This window comes from Aquarana catesbeiana, linkage group LG04, assembly GCF_042186555.1.
Source record: "Aquarana catesbeiana isolate 2022-GZ linkage group LG04, ASM4218655v1, whole genome shotgun sequence".
NCBI classification, from domain to species: Eukaryota; Metazoa; Chordata; class Amphibia; order Anura; family Ranidae; genus Aquarana; species Aquarana catesbeiana.
Genome location: NC_133327.1, coordinates 410,282,728 through 410,297,371, shown reverse-complemented (window position 1 = coordinate 410,297,371; position 14,644 = coordinate 410,282,728). Strand labels below are relative to the sequence as shown.

At 44.5% G+C, this 14,644-nt stretch overlaps 1 protein-coding gene across 2 annotated transcripts in view; it reads right to left on the bottom strand.

The window, feature by feature from the left end:
• Positions 1-12,484, bottom strand: part of AKAP7 (A-kinase anchoring protein 7) — a 414,244-nt gene extending 401,760 nt beyond the window's left edge. The window contains exon 1 of one of the 2 annotated variants that reach the window (XM_073627283.1): positions 12,180-12,484. In XM_073627283.1, the coding sequence (XP_073483384.1) occupies positions 12,180-12,279 (100 nt within the window). In that variant the 5' untranslated portion in view covers positions 12,280-12,484. The remainder of the gene's footprint in view (positions 1-12,179) is intronic. The other variant, XM_073627284.1, reaches the window with a different exon arrangement.
• Positions 12,485-14,644: the final 2,160 nt, after the last annotated feature.

The following is a 14,644-nucleotide window of genomic DNA, read 5'->3' as shown; positions in this document are numbered from 1 at the left end:
AGTATGCCTAGCTCTGGCTAAAAGGAACCTCCTGACTAAGGGATCTACCGCTAGTCTTCTCTCTGAAAATAAAGATAGGGCAGCAACCTGAACCCTAAGGGTGTTGACAGAGAGCCCCTTTTCCACTCCCTCCTGCAGAAAATCTAAAATGCAGGGAGTGGAAAAAGAATCTAAACCAAATTTCCTTTGCAAGGAAATAAAAGTTTTCCAAACTTTCCCATAGATTCTTCTTGTGACCAGTTTACGGCTGTCCAGGACAGTATGAATAACCCTCTCTGAACATCCACTTAACTGTAGGATGCGCCGCTCAGCCTCCAGGCCATCAAATGGAAGGTCTGAGGGTTTGAATGCAATACTGGTCCCTGATGGAGTAGATCCTTCCGAACTGGAAGGGGCCAGGGAGGATACACAGATAGGGCCTTCAGAGAGGAGAACCAACTCCTTCTGGGCCACCAGGGGGCAATCAGAACGACTTCTGCTCTGTCCTGAATAATCTTCCGAACCACTAGGGGCAAAAGGGGAAAAGGAGGGAAGGCAAAGGACAGGCTGAAGTCCCAAGGGAAGGACAGTGCATCCGTCCCCAAGGACCCTGTTTCTCTCTCCAGAGAAGAACGCCGGTAGTTTCTTGTTGAGACTGGAGGCAAAAAGATCCACTGTGGGGAGACCCCATCTTAGCACCACCTCCTGGAACGTGCCTTGATGTAGTTCCCAACCGCTGGAACTGATGCTCACCCTGCTCAAAAAGTCCGCCAGCACATTTTCTGACCCCTTGATGTGAACTGCCCTTACTGAAGAGACATAGATCTCTGCCCAGGACAGAATCTGCTGCGTTAATAACAGAAGTGATTCCGAGCGAGTGCCCCCTTGTTTGTTCAAGTACGCCACTGTTGTGGCATTGTCTGAAAATATTAAAAGGTCCTTTGAATAGACCCTCTCTCCCAGAGACATAAGTGCTTTCCTCACAGCCAGAAGTTCTCTGAAATTCGAGGAGCGACCTGCTTCCTCTGGCAACCAGGCTCCTTGAGCCCGCCAATCCTGTGAGTGAGCACCCCAACCCCACAGACTGGCGTCTGTGGTAATTTTGACCGGGCAATGCTGTGCCCAATCCTTCCCCCTCTGCAGATGTTCTCGCTGCTCCCACCAGGCGAGATCTAGAAAATTCCCTTTTGGTAGTTTTACCAGCTGATCCAGAGAATTTTTTCCTGCGATCCCAATGGAGCAAAAGAAAAGCCTGAAGGGGTCTGGAGTGCAATTGAGCCCAAGGCACCCCTGGAATGGCTGCAGTCATAAGTCCCAGCAATTGCATGATTCGCCGAAGGGAGGTCTGAGGGAGCAGTTTGAAGGTCCGCACAGAGAGAAGAATTTTCATAATTTTCTCTTCGGGGAGAAAAATCTTTAGGGTAACAGAGTCTATTAGATAACCCAGAAAAAGTATGCTCTGTGAGGGTACTAGGCAAGATTTCTGTTGGTTGACCTTCCACCCTAATTTTTGAAAGGTCTGCAAAACCAACTGTAGGTCCTGAATAAGGGACTCCTTGCCCTGAGAAAAAAAAAATCAAAAAATCGTCTAGATATGGGACGATTGATACACCTTGAATCTGAAAAAAGGCCATGACTTCGGCCATGATTTTTGTGAAAATCCTTAGTGCTGCCGAGAGACCAAAAGGAAGGGCATTGAACTGCCAATGAGACGGCTCGTTTCCCACGAGCACTGCAAACCTGGGGAACTTTCGGTGGCTCTGGCAGATTGGTACATGAAGATAAGCGTCCTGAAGGTCCAGGGTCACCATGAAGACCTATGGCAACAACAGATTTCTTACTGAATAAATGTTCTCCATGCGGAAACGTCTGTAAACTATGTATTGGTTCAGGACGCTTAAATTTATGACCATACGAAAGCCGCCAGAAGCTTTCTTGACCAGAAAGATGTGAGAATAAAATCCCCGGAACTTCTGATCTTCTGGGACAGGAGAAATAACTCCCTCTGTTTCCCACACAGAGATCAAATTCAACATGGCTTGCCGTCTCTCTTGGTCTCTTGGCAGGTGGGTAAGAAAAAACCTCTGGGGGGGGAGATTTTTTAACTCCAATCTGTAACCCTTTAACAGAGTTTGAAGGAAATCTCTGCCCATTCCTTGATGAAATGGCACAATCTTCCCCCTACCCCTAACCTGGCGTCACTGGGTACTCTTGGAAGGGGCTGAAGGAGCAAAGGGAGTTCCCCCTTTGAGTTTGTCTTTGTTAAAGGACCATTTCTTTTTAGCCTGTTGGCTTTAAAATTAGCCTTGTTTTGGAAGCCACGAAAAGGCCTCTTATTCTGGGGCTTATTCCTTTGGGAAGAAGGGAATCGATTACCTTTCTCAGAGGAACGAGATAAGACTTCTTCTAAGGAAGAACCAAACAACAGTTTACCTTCGAAAGGAATGCCACAGAGCTTATTCTTGGAGGTAAGATCACCCTCCCAAGATTTAAGCCAGATAGCTCGCCTAGCTGAATTAATGAGAGCAGAAGCCCTAGCTGCAGATTTCACTGAATCTGCTGCTGCATCAGCTAGGAAGACGACTGACTTGGCAATGAGTGGGAGAGATTCTCTAATCTCTTCCTTGGGGGTGTCAGATGCCAGAAGCTCATCTAGACGCTGTACCCATACATCTAAATTTCTGGCCACACAGGTAGATGCAACCGCTGGGCCTAAAGAAAAAGCTGAAGCATCCCAGGCCTTATGCAGCAAAGAGTCGGCCTTCCTATCCATTTGATTCTTAAGGACCCCAGAATCCTCAAAAGAAAGATCTGTTCTTTTGGACACCTGTAACATAGGGGCATCTAATCTAGGACACTTAAAGACAACCTCCTCAAAGTCAGGCTGAAAAGGAAATCTTCTTTTGTGTCCTCTGGATTGGAACAACCTTTTTTCAGGTTCTTTCCATTCAGATAGAATCATGTCTCTAAGAGACTGACGTACCGGAAAGGTTCTAGATTTCCGTCCTGAAGGCCCCTATACATTTTATCCTGCACAGATTGAGCATGCTGTGGTATCTCAATCTGCTCTGAGGTATAAATTGCTTTTAATAGTTCATCAATATCCTCCACTGGAAAAAGATACTTGGATGAGCTACCTGTATCCTCCTCTGATGCAGACTTTTCATCAGATGAAGAGACTGAATTCTCACCTTCCTCCAGATCAGAGGTATTGCGTGAACTAATAGTTTCAGATACCAATAAGGGAAGGGACCTGGCATACGTTGAAGGATCTTGAGCTATGGGTCTAGAGGAGGAAGGGCCTATACTAGCAACCTTGTCATTCAGTGACCGAAAAGAATCCACTACCTCCTTCATAGAAGTCATTAACTCCTTAAAGGAGGAAGACTCTGAACTAGCTCTGGGTGGGATACAATCCTCACAAAATAGCTTTTTGTAACTATCAGAGAGCCTGGCTCTACAGTTCCCACATTTCTTCTTCACCGGTTTGGCCTAGAAGAGAGCAGAAACAAGGGCCATGAAAAAAGGATCCATACAAAAGAAGTCCCTTGCTGCAGCTATCCACAGACCAGGGCTTACCTTGGGGGCAGTATGGGACCCGGATGCTGCCGCTGGTTCAATACGAGCGGATGTTCCATCCTCAGACCTGTCCTCAAGCTCCATGAAGCAAGCGGAGAATGGTCGCCGAGAAGACTGCTGCTGTACTGCAAAAACTGCGCCTAGAATGGCGTTTTTAGCAGGCCATTCCCCTGCAGCATGTCCTCAGTGTCTCCACACCATGCTCCTTATGAGAACTCGGCGTCCGGAAGTGCGTCATGTGACTTCCGGTTCCGGCTGCATCACAGGAAGTCCTCCTGACGCCATCTTGGTACACCAGAATGAAGCATTTGGGAATACACAGTTCCACACAGCAGCGCTGGGGAAAAGAAGGGAGTTGCCAGCATTTTCAAAGGCAAGTAACCCTTAGAAATAGGGAATCCTTCTGGTACAGACCATCATCCAGGACTTGGCCACAACTAGTACTGGATGAAACCAGAGAAGGGGGGTCCACCAACCACAGTTACCAGACCATAGGAAAACAAAAAACGTGTCGGTGCTCCTGGAGGGGCTGGAAACACAAAACAACTGAGGGTCAGAGGAAAGGGAGGGGCCTTTTAAATTCTGATTTGTGTTTCCTGTAGAGGGCGGAGCCGATCATCTCAAGTAGCTATCCTGGAAGGTGAGGGGGGAAAGAGAAACATTGTAACGTTTCCTTTTTTAGAGCAAAGGAATGAACTTCTGTCTGTAGATGAGGTCAGTTTAACCACTTAAAGACCGAGCCTCTTTTTCAGACTCGGTGTTTGCAAGTTAAAAACAAGTTTTTCTGCTAAAAAATTACTTAGAACCCCCAAAGATTATACATTTTTTTTCTAACACCCTAGAGAATAAAATGGCGGTCATTGCAATACTTTTTGTCACACCGTATTTGCGCAGCGGTCTTACAAGTGCACTTTTTTTTGGAAAAAAATCACTTTTTTGAATAAAAAAATAAGACAACTGTAAATTTAGCCCATTTTTTTTATATTGTGAAAGATAATGTTACGCCGAGTAAATTGATACCCAACATGCTCGTGGAATGGTGTCAAACTTTTACGCTTAAAAATCTCCATAGGCGACGTTTAAAAAATTCTACAGGTTGCATGTTTTGAGTTACAGAGGAGGTCTAGGGCTGGAATTATTGCTCTCGCTCTAACGATTGCAGCGATACCTCACACGTGTGATTTGACCACTGTTTTGATATGCGGCGCTACTCACGTATGCGTTTGCTTCTGCGCGCAAGCTCGTTGGGACGGGGCGCCTTAAAAGTTTTGGGTTTTTTTTCTTATTTATTTTACTTGACTTGAAACAGAAAAAAAAAAAATTGGGTCACTTTTATTCCTATTACAAGGAATGTAAACATCCCTTTTAATAGAAAAAAGCATGACAGGACCTCTTAAATATGAGATCTGGGGTCAAAAAGTCCTCAGATCTCATATTTGGACTTAAATGCAATAAAAGAAAAAAAAATTTTGTCATTTGAAAAAAATGACAACAAAAAATGTGCCTTTAAGATGTATGGGCGGAAGTGACGTTTTGACGTCGCTTCCGTCCTGCTATGGTATGGAGATGGGTGGGGGCCATCTTCCCCTCGCTCGTCTCCATACCCAGCCACGGACAGGTTGCGATCGCCTCCGCCGCTGCCATTCTGTACTTGCCAAATATGCTGCAGAAATCTCCCTCCACGAAGTCTGGCTGCAACCATTTTAACTGTGGGCAGCTGAAGCTGCTGCTCGTTCACTTCCTGGATTTACACAGAGGCACACCTCCAGCTCTCATTGGCCCTCTTATGACTCATCCCCCCTCCCTTCCTGGCAAACTGTCATGATGTGCATGATGTGCATGATGTGCATGATGTCATAAGCCTAGGCTTTTTATCAGACAAGAAACAGGAAGTGGGCTGTATAAGGTATTTACTGGCAGCAAAAAAAAAAAATGTTTTACTATCCAAACAACAAGGGCAGAAGATTTAATAGATGGAAAGATGAAAAAATGACTGAAGGTCCGGTTTAAATCAGTATTCTTTGCTAGAAAATTACTTAGAACCCCCAAACATTATATACATTTTTTTTAGCAGAGATCCTAGAGAATAAAATGGTGGTTGTTGCAATATTTTATGTGACACTGTATTTGCGCAGCGGCCTTTCAAATGCAAAATTTTTGGAAAATGAATTAAAAAAAAAAAAAAACGAAAACTGAAAAGTTGGCCACTTTTTATTTGTATAATGTGAAAAGATGATGTTGCACTGCGAGAATCATGATCTTTATTCTAAGCCAAAAAAAAAAAAAATTGCAATTCTCATTTTAGCCAGAATCGTGCTCCTCTGACCCCTACTCATTCATCAAAAGAAAAAAAAAAAAGTAGTTTAAAAAAATGACAGTTTGACAATTCCTTTATTAAATAAAAACAAAAAACAATATCCCCCAAAGTAAATCTATTGTCAATCACAACGCCCGCTGCCACCGCCAACCCGAAAAAAGAAAAAAAAATGTCCACTCCCGCCTTTTGACAGTTCTTAACTACTTCCCGTCCAAGGTACGTCCCAGGAAAACCTTCACTTTGAGCGGGTATATCTGAAAGATGCCTGCAGCTACAGGCATCATTCAGATATCAACTTTTTTAGTCAGCGATTCTCTACACCATAAGGATGATCATAGCGGCTGTTCCACCGATTCATCGTTCTTACGGGCGGCGAGAGGGGACGCCCCCCTCCCGCACTTCTACCAACTCAACGCCTTCATCGATGAGTCGGAGACAGGATCAGCCGGCCCTGGATGGTGACCATAGAGATTTCCGGTACACCAGATGGTCGCCATAGTCTCTATGATCATTCGGAGGACAAGCGCGATGTTATGACGTCATGGACATCACGCCCAGCCTCTGCATTCAAACGAATGGCGCCGCCTCGGCTGGGAAGCCAAGATCATTTATTTATTTTTTTTATTTCAGGCTTCCCAGCCTAGAGGTGAGATGTGGGGTCTTATTGACCCCATATCTCACCGTAAAGAGGACCGATCATGCCATATTCCTATTACAAGGGATGTTTACATTCCTTGTAATAGCAAAAAAAAAGAGATCAAAATGTTTTTTTTTTTTTTAAGTGTCAAACTAAAAAAAGAAAAGTAAAATTAACAATAAAAAAAAACTTAAAGCGCCCCTGTCCCTGTGTGCTCGCACGCAGAAGCGAACGCATACGTAAGTCCCACCCACATAAGAAAACGGTGTTCAAACCACACATGTGAGGTATCGATGCGAACGTTAAGAGCGAGATCAATAATTTTGGCCCTAGACCTCCTCTGTAACTCAAAACATGTAACCAGTAAAACATTTTAAAACGTCGCCTATGGGGATTTTTAAGTACCGAAGTTTAGCGCCATTCCACGAGTGTGTGCAATTTTGAAGCGTGACATGTTAGGTATCTATTTACTTGGCGTAATTGGGCTAACTTTAATGCTTTGTTTTTTTTTTAAAGCATGAAACTGTTTCTTTTCCAAAAAAAACATGTTCGAAAAACTGCTATACAAATACCGTGCAAGATAAAATGTTGCAACGACTGCCATTGTATTCTCTAGAGTCTTTACTAAAAAAACATATATAATGTTTGGGGGTTCTATGTAATTTTCTAGCAAAAAAAAAATTATGAATTTTACATGTAGGAGAGAAATGTCAGAATTGGCCTGGATAGGAAGTGGTTAAATAATTAAGGGGCTTGTGACATAGTTGGCCTCTTAGTTATTTAAGAACTGTCAGAAGGTGGAAGCAGACATTTTTTTGGGGGGGGTTTCGGGTCGGCAGCAGGCGTTGTGATCGATGATGGATTTACTTCAGGGGACATTGTTTCTTGGGGTTTTTTTTAGTAAAGGAATTGTCAAAAACTGCCTATTGTCATTTATTACACTACCCTTTTTTTTGGTACCACCATATCCATTCAATTGGGAGGGCGGGATTTGGGGGCCCCCCCTTGTTAAAGCCTGATTCCAATAAGCTCCCCGCCCCAACCACTGGCCAGGGTTGTGGGGAAGAGGCCCTAGTCCCCATCAACATGGTGATTTGGGGGGGGGGGCATATCTATGTTGAGGGTATGTGGCCTGGTATCGTTCAGGAAGGTGGGGCGCTCACTCGTCCCCCCTTTCCTGGCCTGCCGGACTGCATACTCAGATAAGGATCTGGTATGGATTTTTGGAGGACCCCATCCCATTTTCTTTCTAATTTTGGCGTGAGGGGACACCATGCCATTTTTTTTTTTATTTTTTTTAATATAGCTGTCAGCCTCCCCCTCAAAAAAAAAAAAAAAAAAAAAAATCACACATACTGTAGCTGCTGACTTTTAATATTAGGACACTTACCTGTCCTGGAGTCCAACGATGTCGGCACCACAGCTGATGATTTAATCGGCTGTTGGTTGCTGCCGCCGCTATTGCCGGTAAGGTAACCCGGGTCCCTACTGCGCATGTGCGAAGCGTGCTGCCCCTTCCTACTGGTCCGACAGCAGGGGAAGAAGGGAGGAGGGGGCCGGACTTCTGAGGTCAAACGGAAGTGGGAATAGGGCACCTGTCAAAAACAGGTACCCGCTCCCCCCACCGAAAGGTGCAAAATGTGTGTGTGGGGGGGGGGGGGGGCAGATAGCGAAGTTCCACTTTTGGGTGGAATTCTGCTTTAAGAACATGGTGGTCGCCCACCGTTTATTATGGAGAAATAAAATGCAAAACGCATGCAAACCGCACAGAAACCCATAAAAAAACACGGGTTCCAAAACGCGCTGGAAAACCGCATCAATCATAACTGCATAGATGTGAACCTAGCCTAAACAACTGACAGAAAAAACAGACAAAAGCAGACACGGATAAATGTCAACCTGATCTAAGGTAACATTTACACCTTCACAATTTAATGTGTGCGTAAAAGAAAACAATATACATAGCAATTATTACTGAACAATGATATTGTTCAGATTCCTGTGGTTTGCTGCTCTACAGTTTGAAAAATGCGACATCCAGCATTTTCACGCACATGTTCAAAAATGCACTAAAAAGATTTAATGGCTCCCCAGTGCATCTACTAAAAAGCAGCATGTTTTTCCTGCAGGTTGGTAATGAGTGCAATTTTGGGAGTGTTCCCAACCTCCTCTTAGGCTGCATTCACACCTGTGTGTTTCCTAACCTGTTCCCACTGATGTGGCACATATATGTGGCCTCTAGGTGGGTGGGCTTTAAAGCGGTAGATTGTGCTTACTGCTCGCTTCCAGCACAGACAGCGATGGGGACCGGAAAGCTCCCGCTGCATACTTGCGATCTGGAGCTTTCCGATCATGTGACCGCTGTGACAGCCAACCACAGCGGTCACATACATCAGAATTGCAAAAAAATAATGCCGGCAACTCGATTGCTTCTTCTTAAATCTTTATTGAGCACAGACAGCAGTGTGACATGAAAATGCTAACATGTTTTGGCAAAAGCCTTCCTCGCTGTGAGGAAGGCTTTTGCCGAAACATGTTAGCGTTTTCATGTTGCACTGCTGTCTGTGCTCAATAAAGATTTAAGAAGAAGCAATCGAGTTGCTGGCATTATTTTTGCAATTTTTATGTATGGGACACAATGGCCTGAGCAAAGTTATTCAGCTCATCATCCTATAAATATGCGGTAGAGCTTGGGTGAGTCTGTCTATATTACAGCGGTCACATAACCTGAATGCCTGCTTCTGCCTCCCGGCATTTAGAAGCTTTTAAAGGCCGGGGGGCGATGGCAGGACGGGGCTAAATGAGACAAAACACACAAAAATGTGTTTTGCCACGTGTTTTGGAATTACACTGCAATCGCAGGTCTCACTTACATAGCCCTTGATTGTTACTTGCTCCTCAAGGGTTGGTAGCAGACCTCCATTTGCCACGTGACAAAACACACTCTGAAAAACACCCGACGCTCTGCCATCGGAAAGATTCTGAGCTACTTTGGGGCTTTTGTCATGCATAAGTTGGGCTGTCCCAAGCATGTGAAAAAATGCACAGAAAAAAAACACTCAGGTTTGAATTTAGCCTTAGGTTACATTCACACTCTTTGCCTGCTGGGAACGCACGCAAAATTGTATGCTAGGGTTGCCACCTTTTCTTTAAGCCAAACCCGAACACTTTAGCGGCGCACGGCAGGTTTTATCTTTTTTAGTATACACTATAAGATTGTAAAAGACCAGGGAAACGCTTGGGTGCCCCAACCCAAGGAAAGAAGTAATGCAGATCAGTGCGCCACAGTGAAAAGTGAATGGAGCCAAATTGTGGCTCCATTCACGCCGAGTTCCGGACCGCCGCATATTGCGCTCGTGATCCTGTTACTTCCAATGGCACCCCAATCGTGGCAATTGTCGCCCGACAAACCGCTGCAAAACCCTGCAAACAGAATTGCAGGACACCTGTCACCCAAAAGAAGTTTCTATTCTACCCACGATCTGGCTAGGTGTGAATAGAGCCTTTGAGTCTTATGCACAGAATGCAGGGGACAGGAGTGTGTAATGCATATTAGAAGTCATGAGTACAAACCAAAAAGCGCGTAGGGGTGTGTAATGTACAGTGTAGGGCTAAGAGAGTGCAAAATTCCCTCAACGAGCAATACTCTCACCTACTTTACCCTTTTATCAAAAAGCCCCACTCCTGCAAAAAAAATCCAGCATTATTCTTTATGCTCACCCTACACTCCACACTAGCAAAAATCAACTCTCCCAGAAACCCCCCTCCCAAAACAATCTTCTTCCCCCATCCACAGCACAAGTCCCCCTCCACTATCCCCTAAATCCCCAGTCCCAACACAATCCCCCCTTCTTCCTCATTCCAGCACTTATCCTTACCTCCTCCTATTACAAATCATCCTCCTTCGCGCCCCCCCCCCACCCCCAGTACCCCCTGGGTCTGCCAACAGAGGGTACCACGGGCCTCCTGTAGGGGGACCCAGCACACAGCGGTACCCGGACAGCAGGGGACAATTACAGAAGAGACAAACTGGGAGGGAGAGAGAGGAGCCAGACAGCCGCTGGTGCAGTAGTTTTTCTTAACCACTTCCGGACCGCAGCACGCCGATGTACATCCTCACTTTGAGGACGGATATCGTTGTTATGGAAGCAGCTAGCTGCCATAACCCCGGTACCCCCATGTTCGGCCGGCGGTTCGGCACAAGATAAAAGTGGTCTCTGCAGCGGATTCGCCGCGAGATCACTTTTATTGGTGGGGGAGAGGGCCCCCCTCTCGCCGCAATCCGGTGCCCTCCGCTGCTTACCAGAACCGTCAGCAGAGGCAATCAGGTCCTTCCCGTGGCTGTGCATGGAAATGAGGGAGGGGAAGATGGCCCCCACCCGCCTCCATGACACTGCAAGATGGAAGCGACGTCAAAACATCACTTCCGCCCATAGCTCTTAAAGGGCGTTTTTTTTTTTCATTTTTTTAAATGACGTTTTTTTTTTTTACAATGTATATGAAGACGTGTGTGTGTACAATGTATGTGAAGACGTGTGTGTACAATGTATATGAAGACGCGCGTGTGTGTGTACAATGTATATGAAGGTTTGTGTACAATGTATATGAAGACACGTGTGTGTGTACAATGTATATGAAGACGTGTGTGTACAACGTATATGAAGACGTGTGTGTACAACGTATTTGAAGACACGTGTGTGTGTGTACAATGTATATGAAGACGCGTGTGTGTGTGTGTGAGTACAATGTACATGAAGACGTGTGTGAGTACAATGTATATGAAGACGTGTGTGTGTGTGTGTGTGTGAGTACAATGTATATGAAGACGTGTGTGTGAGTACAATGTATATGAAGACGTGTGTGTGCGTACAATGTATATGAAGACGTGTGCGTGCGTACAATGTATATGAAGACGTGTGCGTGCGTACAATGTATATGAAGACGCGTGCGTACAATGTATATGAAGACGTGTGCGTGCGTACAATGTATATGAAGACGCGTGCGTACAATGTATATGAAGACGTGTGCGTGCGTACAATGTATATGAAGACGTGTGCGTGCGTACAATGTATACAAAGACGTGTGCGTGCGTACAATGTATACAAAGACGTGTGCGTGCGTACAATGTATACAAAGACGTGTGCGTGCGTACAATGTATACGAAGACGTGTGCGTGCAATGTTTATGAAGACGTGTGCGTACAATGTATATGAAGACGTGTGCGTACAATGTATATGAAGACGTGTGCGTGCGTACAATGTATATGAAGACGTGTGCGTGCGTACAATGTATATGAAGACGTGTGCGTGCGTACAATGTATATGAAGACGTGTGCGTACAATGTATATGAAGACGTGTGCGTGCGTACAATGTATATGAAGACGTGTGCGTGCGTACAATGTATATGAAGACGTGTGCGTGCGTACATAGTATACGAAGACGTGTGCGTACAATGTATACGAAGACGTGTGCGTACAATGTATACGAAGACGTGTGCGTACAATGTATACGAAGACGTGTGCGTACAATGTATACGAAGACGTGTGCGTACAATGTATACAGTTATAAGGACACAAGAGTGCACTAATAGGACAGGAAAGGTCTATCTCAGGCGCTGCTATGGGGGTCTATTATCAGTCACACAGTGCTATCTAGGTACGATCACACCTTTGGCTTCCTGCTGTGTGGAGGAGGTCTCGGGCTCCCCGGTCACCTCAATAGCTTGTCTCCCCATTTGCGGTGGAGCAGGAAGAGGGCGGGGCTCCATAAGGTGAGGAGCTACACCGACTACAGACCCGGACCGTGATATGAAGCAGAAAGGCGCACAGCCGCTACATCGGCCACATGTCCATACAGTAAACACAGAGTTACGGGGCGGAGGACGGGACAAACGTCACGTGACACCAGCATGTTTCTGTGCTACGCTGACGCTCAGCCCGATCTTTTCCTGGCGGCTGCTGGGCGAGTCTAGCAAACTCCTCCCCTCTCCGCCTTAGTACAGTCCTTCCTATATCCTGTCTATAACCTATATATATCCCCTGTCTATATCCTTTATATCCCCTGTCTGTCTATATCCTATGTCTATACCTTATATTGTCTATATCCTATATATCCCCTGTTTGTATCCTATATATCCCGTCTATATTCAATATCCCCTGTCCATATCCTATATATCCCCTGTCTATAGGCTATACATCACCATCTATATCCTATATATCCCCTGTCTATAGGCTATACATCACCATCTATATCCTATATATCCCCTGTCTATATTCTATATATCCCCTGTCTATAGCCTATATATGCGCCCTGTCTATATCTTCTATATATCCCCTGTCTATAGCCTACATATATCCCCTGTCTATATTCTATATATCCCCTGTCTATAGCCTATATATATCCCCTGTCTATAGCCTATATATGCCCCCTGTCTATATCCTATATATATCCCCTGTCTATAGGCTATATATCCCCATCTATATCCTATATATCCTCTGTCTATATCCTACATAACCCCTGTCTATATCCTACATAACCCCTGTCTATATCCTACATACCCCCTGTCTATATCCTATATATATCCCCTGTCTATAGGCTGTCTATCCCCTGTCTATATCCTATATATATCCCCTGTCTATAGCCTATATATCACCTGTCTATATCCTATATATCCTCCTATATATCACCTGTCTATATCCTATATATCCTGTCTATATCCTATACATCCCCTGTCTATAGCCTATATATCCCCTGTCTATATCCTATATATCCTCCTATATATCCCCTGTCTATATCCTATATATCCTCCTATATATCCTGTCTATATCCTATACATCCCCTGTCTATAGCCTATATATCCTGTCTATACCCTATATATATCCCCTGTCTATATCCTATATCCCGTCTATATTCAATATCCCCTGTCTATATCTTATATCCCCTGTCTTCCTTGTTCAGCTGATCTGTAAGAAGGTCATCAGTGGGGTCAGCTAGGCTTATTTACACATGCAGTAGTATGGTGATAATAGATGAGGTGGTTTTTAGGCATTTTAGTGCTAGAAATAGCACCTGTAAAGCGTCATCCGTTCATTTCAGTGTGTCTTCTCACACTGGGGTGGTGCGCTTGCGGGACGTTAGGAAAAGTCCTGCAAGCAGAATCTTTGGGGCGGTTTGGGAGCGATGTATTTAGCGCTTCCAAAACGCCCTTCCCATTGAAATAAATGGGCAGCACTTACAAAGCGCTTCGGAAGTGTCGCAACATGGGTGCCTTTAACCCCTTCTTTGGGGTCAAAAGCGCCCTGCTAACAGCCTAAAAGCGCCTAAACAGCACTAAAGCACCGCTAAGACGAATGGCCCCAGTGTGAAAGGGGTCTTATATCAGACATCCCAACCTGAAAAAAAATAATTTCAGGGAGGTGGCAAACTCATTTCAGGGAGGTTGGCGTGGCTTAAACTGTGCACCATTTTGCGTAAGGCTTAAATGGGGTGTGGTTTTATAGAGTCTGAGATGACTTACATAGTGCAGAATGTAGTAATGTTAAATAGGGAAAGTACAGTGCGGAGTGTATGGCGGTGGGTAGTTTGTGCAGGAGAGGAGCGCGGAGTGTATGTAGGTGGGTATAATGTGCATGTGAGGAGTGTGGCGTGTACAGCGGTGAGTAGTATGTGCAGGATGGTGTCAGTAGGGCAGTGGCCGGTGTCCGCAGTTCTTTATTTTTATTATTATTTTTTTACAATTTTTTATTTTTTTGTTTTTCACAATGATTGGGGGTAGTAGACAGTGTCAGTAGAGCAGTGTGTCGGTAGTTTTTTGTTTTTATTATTTTCTCTATTATTTTTTACAATTTTGTTGTTTATTATTTTCATTAAATTTTTTTTATTTATATTTTTTCACAGTGCTTCTGGGGAAGGGGTGGGAAGTATGTGGCGGCGATGGTGTCAGTAGGGCAGTGGATGGTGTCAGTAGTTTTTATATATATATATATATATATATATATATATATATATATATATATATATATATATATATATATATATATAACATTTTTTTTTTTTTTTTTTTTTTACAGTTACATTTTTATTTATTTTTTACATTCGTTTTGGGGGAGGGGGTTGGGGCAGTGGACAGCGTT